The sequence below is a fragment of the Triturus cristatus genome, chromosome 1_1 (assembly GCF_964204655.1).
Source record: "Triturus cristatus chromosome 1_1, aTriCri1.1, whole genome shotgun sequence".
NCBI lineage: Eukaryota > Metazoa > Chordata > Amphibia > Caudata > Salamandridae > Triturus > Triturus cristatus.
Window position 1 is genome coordinate 686,338,761 of NC_140579.1, and position 14,967 is coordinate 686,353,727.

The 14,967-nt window shown below is 45.7% G+C and overlaps 2 protein-coding genes across 8 annotated transcripts in view; one reads left to right on the plus strand and one right to left on the minus strand.

The window, feature by feature from the left end:
• Positions 1–14,967, plus strand: part of LOC146870885 (syncytin-1-like) — a 401,244-nt gene that overhangs the window by 247,355 nt on the left and 138,922 nt on the right. The gene's annotated exons all lie outside the window — the stretch shown is intronic.
• LOC146870886 (matrix metalloproteinase-14-like) overlaps positions 1–14,967 on the minus strand; it is a 350,496-nt gene that overhangs the window by 150,715 nt on the left and 184,814 nt on the right. For all 6 annotated transcript variants that reach the window (XM_085647106.1, XM_085647107.1, XM_085647109.1 and 3 more), the window contains 3 exons: positions 11,806–11,960; positions 11,160–11,298; positions 3,460–3,610 (listed from right to left, as the gene is read on the minus strand). In XM_085647106.1, the coding sequence (XP_085503232.1) occupies positions 3,460–3,610; positions 11,160–11,298; positions 11,806–11,960 (445 nt within the window). The remainder of the gene's footprint in view (positions 1–3,459; positions 3,611–11,159; positions 11,299–11,805; positions 11,961–14,967) is intronic.

Below are 14,967 nucleotides of genomic sequence, written 5' to 3' on the forward strand. Positions count from 1 at the left end.
CATCAGCCACCCCTCTAGCTGGGTGCCCTATGCCAGTGGTGTGGGTACAGGTGCATGAGCCCTATGCCCCTACAGTACAGTACCCAGGTCCATTCCTGGGCACTGTAAGTGCAGTGCTGCCATTTAAGAGTATATGGTGCTGGGAGCTAGTCAACACGAACTCGACAGCACCATGATGGCTCCACTGAAGACTGAGAAGTTTAGTATCAAACTTCTCAGCACATTAAACCCGCACTGATGCCAGTGCAGGATTTAATGTACAATGCACGACAGAGGGCATCTTAGAGATGCCCCCTGAAACCTAACCTACAATCCACGTCTTGTCTGAGGGGCTGCCTAGGCTGCCACACAGCAGACACGTTGCTGGACCCCTGGGTAGAGAGCCATCGCTCTCCTGGGCCTGTAACAATGCACATCCTGGGCGAGGTGCTAGGTCACCTCCCCCAGGATGGGCAGGGGAAGCTTCAAAGGCATACCGCCTTTGTGAGCTTCTCCAGGCCACTTGCTGTACTCAGCAACAGGTCCCTACCGGTTCTAAACCCCAATCAGGACTAGGCCACTGCACCCCTCCCACAAGAGAGTGGCAGGATAGGGGGTGTACCCACCCCAGGGCAGGGACCCAGTGGTCCCTGCCCTTTACCTACCTGTAACGCCCCTAAATTTAGTATTTAGGGGCACCCTGAACCTTTCTCCCTTAGATCCAGATTCCGAAACAGCAAAGAAGATCAAGAGACAAGAAGACCTGCCGTGCAGCTGCTCACAAGTGGAAGACACAAACTGCTTTGGCCCCGGCCCTACCGGCCTGTCGACCCTCGAACCTGCTCCTGCTAAACTTCGGCATCTCCCGTGGCCAGCAACCTCACAAACCCCGGAGGACCTGGCTACCTTGTGACTCTAAGCAACTGGGACTCCCATGAGCAGTGGTACTGCTCAAAGCAAGTAACTGACCCCTGGCATCAGCCAGGAACCGCGAACCCTGCACACACTGCACCCGCCAAGCTTGGCCTGTGCTGGAGTGAACAAAGACCCCGAGGACATCCCCCTGGCGACTGTGACCCCGAATCCGGCACCCAAGGACCCACCTCGACGCTCCTGACGACGCCTGCAGCCTCAGAACCAGGGACCCCTCCAACCGCGACCAGCCGAGGGTAAGATTTCCCAACACCAAAAGGCACCCCGGCACCCTGCGGCCCCCTGTGGCCAACTCCTGGGTGCCTACCTATCCTCCAACTACCCAACTCACCTCTCGAAGTGGTGGTAACACCTGAAGAATCTTCGCCGCCTTTGTTCGTTTTTGAGCTTCTCCATTGCAATCCATTGAGCGCCGGACAGCTAAAAAGCACCCTGCACCCAGCCGCCCGAGTGCCCCTGGCAGTGCAATCTCTACTCTACTTCCTCATTTGCCCTGAGCAAGTGACCAGGAGCCCAGCTCCCACAGCCGCGTGGCCTGCTAGCCAGCAGCCACCAACCAAGGGCCCCCTGCCTCCCATAGGATAACATTGGGCCTAACTCATTCTGAACCCGGCTGCCCCTGTGCCGCTGAGGGTGTAACAACTGTACTTACCTGACCCTGGGAGACCCCTGAGTCTATGCCCAGAACCGTAACTCTGCCAGTCGAGTACTTACCCAGAAGCCGACAACTCACTTTTCTTCCATAGGGTAACATTGACTGGTTTCACTTGGAAATTCTTCTAAGTGTGGAGTTCTAAACTTTAAAATATTCACCTAAAATCAACCGAGTAACGAAAACGAAAATACTCACCTGCTATCAGGAGAAATCCCAGTGCTGGATCTTGGTGCCCAGCACTGACCCTGAAAAGTAATTACAACCATACTTACCGCTAACCCAATTTTCTTCCATAGGAAACCATTGACTGTTTTTCTGTGAAATTTCTTCTGTGTTGATTTTTGCAAACTACAAATATTCTTTAAAAATCGCACCAGCTGTGAAAACGTAATTACTTACCTGTTTTAGATATATGTCTCAGTGCTGAACCTAGGAGCCCAGCACTGGATTACAAAAGTAACGAGAACATACTTTACCGGTAACTTGAATTTCCTTCCATAGGATAACATTGCCTGATTTTTGCTGAAAAAGTTTCCACGTGTCGATTTTGCAAACTTACAAATATTCATTAAAAATCGCCTGTATAACAAAAACACATTCTTTCAACTGTTTACAGAAGGTGTCCCAGTGCTGGATCCAGGATCCAACCCTGAGTTAGAAAAAGTTACTATAACCCCACTTACCTGCTATGTGAATTTCCTCCCATAGGATAACATTGGTGATTTTTGCTGAAAAAGTTTCTAAGTGTCAACTTTTAAAATACAATAATATTCCTTAAAAATCACTAGTTCCCAAAACGCTTTCACTCAACTGTTTGCAGGAACTGTCCCATGACTGAATCTAGGATCCAGTCTTGTGGTAAGAAAAGTAATCCAAAAAGTAATCTATTGCATTTTACTAGAAATTCCCATTGAGCTCAATGTATAATTGTGTTTGAAATTGTGTTGCCTATTGCAACAACTGTATCTATTGCATCCAAAGTCTATTGCCTATTGAAAAGTATTTATCTAAAGCCTTTCAATCTGAGAAAGTATATTTTGATACCTATTGTTGGTTCTAAAATAAAAAAAATACATATTTTTTATACAAAAACCATTGGCCTAGAGCTCAGTTCTGGAGTGTGAGACCATTTGCTGACTGAGTGTGTACAACAAATGCTTTACACTGTCCTCTGATACTGCCTTACTGCTCGACCAAGCTACCACTTTTGAGAGTAAGGTTATATCTAACTTTAGCCTCTGCCAATCCTCTGGGGACTGTCGACTCTGTACACACTGTACCTATTTGGGAACAGTATGTACAGAGCCACTTTCCTACACTTTTGCACTCGAGCTGTCCAGAAAGAAGTCAGAGTCCATACACGTTGCTGGTGTCTCTTTTTTAGACTAAGATTGGACACCCACACAACAGCTAAGTTCAACTGAGCTCAGCTGATGGAGTGCATGTTTTCATTGGGAAAAGAAAGGCGCTCCCTTACATTGTGCATATCCAACTGAAGTCTGATAACACACAGGGACTCTGTGCTCAGGTATGCAGGAGACAAATGCAACATTCTCCCCGAAGGCAAAGTTAATTTACTTTATGCTCCCAGAGTACTGTTAAAAATAGGGTGTGTGACATAGGAACCATATTGTTGGGAGAGATGGTAGAAATGTTTGTCCTTTTCACATTTATATTAACTCTCATAATAGCAATCTGGTCTATATGTCTTGTGGTCACAATGCATGTACTAAGTAGCAGGTTATGGCAATAAATGTTTTTCAACATACATTGTGCTATTATTAGCACGGATGCTTGAGTGTTTCATTTCATTCTAAGCATCCCAATCACCACTGCGTCTCCGAGAACAAAAAGAGGTGGAAGAACAGTCATGCAACAACAAAACAACTCACTTGTTGCCTCGGAAGAAGTAAGTCTTGCCGTTGGGGATCCAGTAGAGGGCAGCATCAATCCGGTCACTGGGCAGACCCCTCCCAAGCTCCTTCAGTGACTTAGGGTATCCAGGCTCCAAGGCGTTTTCGTCAAACACCCAGTGCTTGTCCCCTGTAGGGGTGGAAAGAAGAAAATGATAAATCCTGGTGCTAGTTTCTGTGCTTCCTTGTAAAGCATCTTTACTGAAATTATATGCAACATGTTTCTATAAATTGCTCCGTTTTGACAGCGGACTCCTTTTCAGAGCCCTTAAATGCATGCAGCCCCTCAGAATTCAATTACCAACTCTAATTATGCAACCATGGGTGAAAATCAGCAAGTACTTCCAACCTTGAAATTTACATTCTCAACTAATACAAGAATCAATCATTTCACTAACAAAAATAAAACAATTAGCGACACTGGTTTCTCAGTACAGGCTGTCAAATTATGGAGTTCTCTCCCAGCCAAAACAATATCCATAGCCAACCATCTGGAAATTAGGAATATGATTAAGAGACAAACTTGGCCATCATGGATACCCTGACATGTCGTCTACAAAATGGGACACACAACAAGGAGGAAACTTTTACTACGCATTAAGCATCTGTTTGTAGCATGTAGTGCTGTAGAATAGCATGCTTAGCATAATCCCGCCATATAGTGTGCAAGTTCTTCTACGAAGAAAGTCTTTTGAGTCACGAGGTAGAATGGTGACTCCTCTGGCTGGTAATGCCCATGGGTTTCGACTCCGTTTTTGGATTGTTTTCCCGCAAGGCAGGTGACGATGGAATGTGAAGCATAGCGTAGTATAGTGAGCTGTCCAATTAAATGTGTAATCATTTATGAACGTAACTGCAACGCACATAGGTGTCCGGGGAGGAGGGTGGGCACATGTGACTCTACAGCACTACATGCCATGAACAGAGGTTTACTGGGTAAGTAACATTTTCAGTTTGAGGCATGTCTGGCTGTTGATACACATGCTTAGCATAGACTGAAAAGCAGTCCTCCTCAATAAGCGGCTGCTAACCTGTGGGGTTACAGTTGTTTGAAAGTGTGTACGTAGAACTGCTTGGCCAACATTGGCTTGTTGCCGAGCCAGAACATCCACACAGTAATGTAAATGCATGTGGTGCAGACCATGTAGCGGCCTTACATGTTTCAGTTATAGGAATATTTCCTAGAAAGCCCATTGAAGCACCTTTTTTATGAGTGGAGTGAGCTCTAGGAGGGATAGGTTAAGTTCTTTTAGCTATAGCACAGCATGTTTGAATAGTTTAACAATCCAACGTGCAATGCTTGATTTAGAAATGACCTTTCCTTGGTGTGGTTTTGAAAAAGCAACTAAGCTTTGCGTTATCCTAAATGACTTGGTTCTGTCAATATAATACAGAAGGGCTTGTTTTACATCTATGGTGTGCAGCATCCATGCCGCAACTGATTCAGGTTGGGGGAAAAAAATAGGCAATTCAATAGATTGAATAAGGTGGAATAGAGACACCACCTTTGGAAGAAATTTGGGGTTGGTATGCAATACTACCCAATGTTTACGTATTTGAAAGAAGAGTTCTTCTAAAGTTAATGCCTGAAGCTCACTGACACATCTGAGTAAAGTGTTAGCAACTAGAAATGATATTGTCCAGGATAAAAACTGGAGGGGCCAGGAGTGGAGGGGCTCAAATGGAGAGCCCATTAATCTTGTTATTACTATACTGAGATTCCAAGTAGGGGCCGGTGGCACCCTAGGAGGAATAACTCTTAAGACCTTTTAAGAAGGTTTAAATTACAGGAATCCTGAATAAAGAGGCGCGTTGTCTGTTTTGCAGATATGCGGCCACTGCAGCTAGGTGTAATCTTATAGATGTAAAAGCTAGATCAGTGGTATGTAAATGGAACAGATAACAGAATGTCCTGTACATTAGGTTTTAAAGGATCAATTTGTTTGGAATGGCAGTTGGAAGTAGCGGGAGAGGTGGAAATGCGTAAGCAAATATCGTTGATGAACCCATTCAAGGTGCGTTGCCCTTGGACTGTGGGTGTGGGAACCTCGGGGCGAAGTTTGGGCATTTCACGTTTTCAGCTGTGGTGAAAAGGTCTATTTCTGGGTGACCCAAACTCTGAAAGTATGGGAGGAGGACTTTTTAGGAGCTCTCATTTGTGGACTTGTTGACACCTCCTGCTGAGGAGATCTGCAAAGTTGTTGTCAGCTCCTGGGAGGTACTCCTCTAACAGATTAATTTACAAATGGTCTGGGCTAGGTGAGAGACCTGAGGCTACCTGGTGCCTCATTGCTTTTGGAGATAGTATATGGCAGTCATGTTGTCTGTTTTGATCAAGACTACATTGCCAGTGAGGTGGGGAAGAAAGGCTTTTAGTGCTAAATGAACAGCTAGCGATTCCAGGAGATTGAACTGGAGATGTTTCTGGCTGAGTGTCCAGCGTCCCTGGACAGTGAGATGCTGTGAATGCGCTCCCCAGCATCTGTTATGGTTCTCTGCGGAACTGGGTCTAGGAAAGGCCTTTTTTTAGGAGATTGTTGTGTGTTCCACTATTGTAGAGAGTTGCAAGCTTGATGGCTGACCAACACTAGATTTTTCAATTAGCCCTCCACTTGAGACCATTGGCGCGCTAAGCACTCCTACAATGGACACGTGTTGAGTCCGGCATTAGGTACTATGCCTATGCATGAAGCCATCATACTGGAGAGGCGCATGACTGTCCTCACTGTTATTTGCTGATGAGGCTGGAACAGATGAATAAGCGTTTGATACGACTGAATCCGGGCAGCAGTAGAATAGGATATCCCTCTCTGAAAATCGAGGATTGCTCCTAAACAGGGTAGTAATTCTGAGAGGCTGGAAATGGGATTCGACTGCATTGATGGTAAATCTTAGTTGATGAAGTACGTTTATAGTGGCCCGAGTGTGTAGGAAGATTAGCCAATTGTCTAAATATGGGAAAACATGTATGTTTTGTCTGCACAGGTGAGCTGCTACTACTACTAGACATTTAGTGAAAACCCTGGTGGCAATTTTGACCCCGAATGGTAGTACCTTGAATTGGAAATGGTAGTTATTTATGACAAACTAGAGGTATTGGCGATGCGCCATGTGAATAGGAATATGGAAATAGGTATCTTTGAGGTTTAGCGCTGCCATGAAGTTGCCTTGTTGTAGTAAATTGAGAGGACATCTTGAAGAGTGACTATGTGAAAAGTGCGGAGAGGGTATATCGGTTTAAGGGTCTGAGGTCCAAGATTGGTGTTAAGTACCCGTCCTTCCTGGGATTACGAATAAGAAAGTAGAGTGAATAGACTCAAGTGCCTTGCTGATTCCATAGCCCCTTTTTAAAGAAGTGCTGGAACTTCCTCCTTGAACAACCGTTGATGTTGTGAGAAAGAGTTTGTGTTTGCGAGGTGGAATGTTTGGAGGTGTGGAAGTGAGCTTCAGACAACCATGATGGATAATGCCCAACATCCACTTGTTGGAGGTAATGTTCTGCTACGCAGGAAAGATCCATTGTAGTCGGCTCGCAACTGTTGTTATGTGGTTGGGGGGGTGGTGGTTGGCAATCAGGGTTTGGTGGAGGGGGACGGAGGGTTTGGTTAAACCACCCTTGGCTTTGCCCCTGGAATTAGTGCCCCTATATGAGCCTTTGTAGTAACCCCTGGACGAGGTGTTCTGTGGCGGAGAATGTTGGTAAGAGGAGGAGAGATCAGTGGGGGTAGATTTTGTCCCTCCATGAAGGGGAAGCAGCTTAATGTTGTGATGATTTTTACAATGCTCCCATCACATTGGCTGGTTTTGTTTTTTCTTTATTTTTGAGTAGAGCGTCTACTTAAAGGCCAAAGAGGTGTTCGCCATCAAAAGGAAGTGCAATGATGTTCTGTTACACTTCTGGTTTGAAGTCTGAAACCCTAAGCCAGGCGCAGTGCCTGAGGAGTGAGTACACTAGAATTAATCCGTCTTGCTGCTGTGTTGGCTGCTGCTTCACGGGTGCAGCGAATGGAGGTGTTTGCAATTAATTTATCCTCCGAGGTGATCTCATATTTTCTTTTTTAAGTTCCTCAGGGAGAAGTTGGATGAGCTCCTTCATCTCGTCCGAATGAGTTCTGGCATAATGGGAGAGCAGGCCAAAGGAGCTGAAAATTCTCCATTGGTTGGCAGCCTGAGCAGCCACCCTTTTCCCTGCCGCATCGATCTTTTTACTTTCTTTGTCTGGTGTGGGCCTCTCACCAGATGTTTGCGAGTCTGCCCGTTTTCTTGCTGCAGCAACCACCAGAGGGTCAGAAGGGAGTTGGCCTCTAATGTATTTAGGGTCAGTTGGGAAAGGTGTGTACTTTTTAATTGACCATTGAAGTAATGGCAAGGGCCTTAACTGGGTCTTTAAAGATGCCAGGTGTGTGCCCAAGCATATCCTTAAGCATCGGCAGATACTGTGCCGTGCGTTGGCTAGATGAGAGAGAGGGTCTCAAACAAATAAATCTTCCTCTAGTATTTCTGTGTGGAGCAGAATCTTATGATATGCATCCGCCCTATCTATGATGTCGTGGTAGGTAGTGGTGTCGTCTGGGGGAAACAGCTTTGCTTGGAAAAGATCGGGTCTGTGTCTGTAGGTGGGTCCATGTCATAAGTGTCCCACAGCTTATCTTGAGGTGGAAAAGAATATTGATATTCGTCATCTCCAACCCCTGGAAAGAATTAATAGAACCCTCTGGGGAATAAGATGCTGATGAAGGTGGCGCAGTAGGTGGTGGTGGTGGGATGGTATGCACAGTGCTAGTTGCCTTGTCAGTCTTCTTTCTGTGCTTTGGTAGCATTTGTATGTTCAAAGCCTCCTCAAAAGTAAGTTGTCTCTTTGCTGGTTGTGCACCAGAACGAGGAGGTCTAGCCAGAATACGGCCAGTGTGCAGTTGAATGACGAGATGTTTGTAGCGCAAGTCTTTTTCCTCCTGCATGTGTTCAAGCACAGATTCCACTGTTTTGGATTAGAAAGTGCAAAAGAGTATGATTTTGGCTCCGATGCAACCTTTGCCTCCGAGGTTTTAGATGCCGAGCTTTTCGACTTTGAAGATTGCGATAGCACAGGCCCACATAGTCGATTAGTTGCCCCGACAAAGTCGATGGAGAGATGAGTGATACTGAAAAGAATTGAGTTCGAAAACAATACCGATGGTAAGATATGAAACAGAAAAATGACAACAGTGTCAAACCAGAGCAGAGGAGCACACGTCCAAACCCGGCGGCAGAAGAAAACAATCCAACAACGGAGTCGATGCCCATGTGCATTGCCAGTAAGACTAGGAGTCACTCTACTTCGTGACTCAAAAGACTTTCTTTGAAGAAAAATAAAACGTGCACACTTCCGAGCCCAACACTAGATCGCGAAGTTATACTAAGCATGTGCATCTACAGCCACACATGCCTCGAACAGATTGTTCAGTCTGTAAACAGAAGCTCAAGCCAACTTGTCAAGATCTTATGGAAGAAATATCAATCCTACCTGCCAACAGATCTTCCTCTCACCCAGTTCCTGTATAATGGTACAATTAAATGTAAAATAAAAGTACTAACAAACACCCAAATGCTTGTCTTTTTTCCTATCACCTGCTCAAGGTTGCATGATACTCAAGAAGCTTCCTACCATTACATGGCATATTAACTACACAAAAAAGTTTAATTTATGATCAACAACTACATATCTTCATCTGCATGCTATGCCCTCCTTATTCAACGTTGTTCGAAACCGTGTGACCTTTTTTAGCTTCTACACACAACTTTATACCCTCTGGGGTACACTTTTATATATACCCATCTGAATTGCCCATGTCTCAACCCATTGTCCATAACTCCTTCATTCTCACAAACTGGTAGTCACTTGCTTATAGTCTCTCCATATTCAACATTTTCCCTGGCCTATCTTTTCTACTCACCAGTCATTCTCATAAACTAATATACCTTCCACCCCTGATAGCGTTGACATCCAACTCCCTCCGATTTTATCACACACTCTGGAAATGCATGTAAGCTTTTCTATTGAGAACACAAGACTAAACTCACTAACAAAAAGCCGCTAAATTAACTAATAATCTTGTGATCCAGAATAGCGTGAAAACATCCTTAAGTGTTTGTTCAAGGTTAAGCGCTAAATAAATTCACTTGGAATACAATATACATACTGTTGCTGGCCCCATTAGGTGTCGGTGTCAGACACAGTCTAGAAGGGACCATCCCGTAAACTGGAGGATGGCCGGTTAGGCTTCCTGTGTATGGCTTCTGGTATGCAGGCATGATATGAGCGTGTGATTGGCCAGGTGTATTAAACCAAGACCTTAGAGCCTTCCTGTTGGAAGAATATTCTTGAAACAGTACATCAGTGAGCTGTACCGGCGTTTTTGAACAGGGTATTGGAACAGCTCTGGGAAGGCTGCATTTAATGCTCCGGGCTGAATTATCGTTTTATGGATTGATTCAGCCTTTTGAAAATTGTCTATGTGGGCTTACTCCTCCTGAAAGAGACCCCGCCCCGCCCCCATCCACCCTCCCAATTCAAACGCTCAGTTGGACTGCTTACTTGTATGTCTATTGGACTATGTAAACACCAGCTAGATATGACAATTCTTAAACCTATGTTCCTCCCTTCTGGGAAGTGGTCTGCATGTCGGGTTCATCATTGCGGAGGCATGATAGAAGTTCAAGTGAGCACCTCTTTGCACAGCCTGGTAAGAGCACGCATACTTACTGCTGGTTTCATCTTCCATTAAATAGAATCTAGAACATCCAAGACCCACTTTTAAAAAGACCAGCGTGAACACGGAGGAAGTCAAATAAGGAGGTATCATACCATCCTCCCCTGAAGCGTCAGTCACTTGAGTTCATCCTGAGCCCTACCAAGCTCCATGTGATGCATGCTAACCCCTTCATTGCCAGTGACTGAAGGCTGTCACAAGTCAAGGACCAAACAGCCTCAGCTGCGAAAAAATAAAAAATACTGAGTAGATGCCACTTGTATGGAAGCAACAGGCAAGTCATTTCCCTGAGAATCACAGATGATATTCCAGCATGGCAATGGAGACTGCCAGTAGGTTGGTTGGCAAAGGTGCAGCCTCCCCTTTTCTCTGCTTGGACATCACTCATTGTACTGTCAAGCTCGGGAAGGCAGAGGGCCAGCATGAAAAAGGGGCTATCCTCCAATTCAGAGACGTGTTCCTCGTCACTTCTTCTGGTTGCTGCAGTGCTTTGCAAAATACAAATTTATTGTGTCTCTCCTAATGAACCCAGCACGAGTCACATGGTGCATCCTTGAGTAAGGTTAAGGAGTCATTCTTCTTCTCACCCCTTTTCTAGACTAGGTGTACATTGTGATATACTTGTTTGTGATTATTAATGGTTTTACCTAGGTGTATGTAGTCGATGTTAATAAACTTGTAAAAAACTTATCACCAGATTGTCCTATTCTGTTTTATGTTGCATAGAAGACAACTCGGAGACCCTATTGCTGTAGACTTTTGTAGAGGGCACGTGTGTTCATTAATGCCAATAATCTGCATTACACTTCAGAGCTAGCACCCTGAAAATTGTGTGAGAACATAAGGTCAACGTTTAAGGTGTCTAGGTGGAGAGAGATGGGATCTGTGACAGAAAGGAATAGTTGATCAAGCATGCAAACCAGTTGTTACCTTTGAAGAAGACAAATTTGCCATCCTTCCGTTCGTAGGCAGCATTGATGGTACTAGGAAGTCCTTGCCAGAACTGTCCAATGGGGAGAGGGTAGCCATCCAACACTCGGTTATCACGTACCCTCCAAAACCATCGTTCCTGAAGGGAAGGAATGAGCACAAAATTTATAATTCAGTTAATAAATAGCCGTGCATTTCCACAGCTTCGTAGTGGCAGCATCAAGGGCACAGTTGCCGAAGGTGCTGAATATGCATTGTCGCTGCACCCTGTGGCATGGGTTCTGGGTGCAGCTACTGCCAGAGAAACACCTGAGCCAGAACTCTAGACGGTGTAAGAGGCATACACACTCTTCCCTCTTTAAGAAAATGTGAACACCCTCTGGGACAGAACCTAATCTGGATTCTGTGACCACTATTGAGAACTATGAGATAACCTCCAAAATCCACAGAAACTGGCTGAAATTCTCAGTCTCCTGCTGTACTACTAGTACAACTCCGGGAGGAAGCAGATTTGAGTTTCTCTGAAATAGTCTGGAAGCAACCCCTTGAGAGCACAAAGATCCTAAAATGGACTCTAGTGCCTCATACTCTGTATATGCACGCTCCATTCACACTGGGAAATCATTTGTTTTTACTCTGCCCTCACCTTGAACACAAACATCTCTCCCCTCAGGACGGCAATGGTGTCAAAATTTCCTTCACATATGTCGGGCCCGAATGTAGGAATATGTGGATTGCGTGTTCTTGGCTTGGTGGTGGTTGTGGTCTTGGGGGATATGGTTGGGACGTTCCCTCCATGACCTAGGGATAAAAAAACATTAAAAATGAAGTTTAATGCGCTGGTCAATATCCTAAATGCTGGCTGACAGAGAGCTAGGGTGCACACACATTCCATTTACAAACCATTAGGATGTACCGTACATTGAGCTAACTAAACACCATACTGTCATTCTTTCAACCAAACAATAGGACATACCTTATTTCTACTTCCACCGGGGCGTGCTACATTAATTTAACACAGCAGTTGGGTATAGCCATAAAAGCCAATAGGTCTGATTTTGTTGTTGTTCTTGTGTTTGGTAATAGGTGGGTGATCTAACTGGCAAAGAAATCAGGAGTCTGATAAACTGCTATTCCACTCGCAAAAAGTGGTTGCAAATTGAGCACCAACATTTGGCGAACCGAATAGTATTTTGTGAACCAGCCTATGTTAGTATAGGTCAGTTCATAAAATACCGATTCCCGGTAGGTCATAAAACAACCTGGCTAATTAACATTAATTATGCTGGTTGCAATTTGCGACTCCCTATGACAGGCAGCAATCACAAGGATGGTGGCATGCAATGGACAGCAGACCAGCCCCTCAGTGATTGCATTTGAAAACGAAACGCTTTTTATTCCTGAAAGTAGTCAGTGTTCCTTAAATAAACCGTTGCTGTTGAAAAAACAAAAAAAATAAAAAGCATTCTATTTTGGAAAACTGAAGCGGGAGAAGGTAGTGGTCTATAGACCACTGCCTTCTCCCAGAGTTTGGCAACACAATTGCAGAATGGGAAGAGTGTCGTATGAGACCCCTTCCCTTTTGCAAATCAGTTACCACCCCAACATGGGAGTTGATAACTCATCAGTGGTTTGTAACGAATAGTTTCTTACCTGTCGGTGTAGTTTTGCAGCTTGAAGATCTTTCTGGATTCACTATGCTGTGCATTATTCCGCGATCTTGTGGTTGGGTCCGGATTCGTAGTCTTTTCTTTGTTTTTTTTTTTTTTTTTTCGTAGCCCAGGTGGTCGTCGACGTACACCATTTGGTGCACCTCCCGTGACGTCGTCGTGCTTCCTGCGGAAGTCCCACCTTTGGGGCGCCATCTTCGGGTTCTTTTTTCCTTTCCTCTTTTTTTTTTTTTTTTTTTTTTTAACCCTAGGCGATTGATTAATCCTTCTTGTCCCTTTATCTGTATGTTTGTATTTCTTTGATCTTTTCCATTTTACCCCCTCTTCCTCCAGCCTCATCTTCCTGGCGGAGGTGGGTGGGTTCGCTAGTGAATCCAGAAAGATCTTCAAGCTGCAAAACTACACCGACAGGTAAGAAACTATTCGTTTTGCAGCGTGAATCTTTCTGGATTCACTATGCTGTGCATCGATTTTGTAGCGGTTTTCCTACTTCTGTGGCGGCTGGGTGGTAGATGAGCGTTGGTCGTTGAAAATGTGCTGAAGCACCTTCTGTCCAACCTGTGCTTCCTTGTTCATCTGAATGTCCACGCAGTAGTGTTTCGTGAACGTGTGCACAGATGCCCAAGTTGCCGCGAGGCATATGTCCTGGATGGGCGTGTTCGCCAGGAAGGCCACGGTGGCCCCTTTCTTCCTTGTGGAGTGAGCCTGCGGCCCCTCCGCTAGCTCCTGTCCAGCCTGTTTGTGGCAGAATTGAATAGTGAGGGCAATCCACCTTGCGATGGTGCCCTTAGTCACTGGTCTACCCATGAAGCTAGTAGCAAAGGACACAAACAGCTGTTTCGACTTCCTGAGTTCCTTGGTTCTCTCAATGTAGTGCATCACCGCTCTTCTGGCATCGAGGGTGTGCAGTGCCTTTTCTGCGTTTGTAGTCGGGTTTTGGAAGAAACTTGGTATCTGGATAGCCTGATTTATGTGGAACGCCGACACTACCTTGGGCATGAAGTGTGGGTCAGTTCTCAGGACTATTCTATCTTTGTGAATCTGAATGTAGGGTTCCTGCAGCGTTAGTGCTTGAAGCTCGCTCACCCTGCGTAGTGAGGTTATGGCCACCAGAAAGGCTGTTTTCATAGTCAACATCTGCAGTGTGGCCTTGTGAATGGGTTCAAACGGTGCCTTCATGAGCTCCGTCAGGACCACATTCAGATTCCATGCCGGCGGCGGCAACCTTTTCGGGGGGGCCATCCTTTTGGCTCCTTCCATGAATCTCCTCACCACCTGCGAGCTGAAGAAACTTCCACCTTTTTCACCTCTGGTGTAGGCCACAATGGCCGCTAGGTGTACCCTTAGTGAGCTCGAGCAGAGGTTACTCTTTAGAAGGTGTGTGAGGTACCTCAGTACTGTTGAGTCTCTTGTCATTCTGTTTTGCAGGCCCTTTTTCCGGCACCACACAGTGAACCTCTTCCATTTTGCGCTGTGGCATTTTCGTGTAGTTGGTTTCCTCGCCTCCGGTAGCACTCGCATCGTGCTCGGCGGCAATCTTAGGTGTGCGAACTCTAGGTCTTCAGGAGCCATGCCGCCAGGTTGAGGGTCTCTGGCTCTGGGTGCAGGACCTCTCCGTTTTGCATTGAGAGCAGGTCCTTCCTCCTCTCGAACCTGTATGGGTCGCCTTGTGCCATTTCTTGAATTTGTGAGAACCATGTCTGCCTCGCCCACTGCGGAGCCACCAGGATCAGGGTCATGTTGCTGGTTCTGCACTTGTCGAGCACTCTGTGCAACAGGGGTATCGGTGGAAAGGCGTAGGCAAATGTCCTCGACCAGCTTATCCATAGGGCATTTCCCTTGGATTGCTGATCTGGTTGCCTGGACGCGAAGCTTTGGCATTTTGCATTGTGGCGTGTTGCAAAAAGGTCTATTGTGGGAGTCCCCCATCTCCGGAAGAGTTTCTCCGTTTCCTGGCCATTGAGCTCCCACTCGTGTGATGCTGAGGTCTGCCTGCTTAGCCAGTCTGCCTCCACATTGTCCTTCCCCGGTAGGTGAATTGCCAGTAGATCTATCCTGAGAGGTATGGCCCATCTCCAAATCTCCTGAGCTAGGGATGAGAGCGGGAACGACTGTGTCCCCCCTTGTTTGTTGATGTA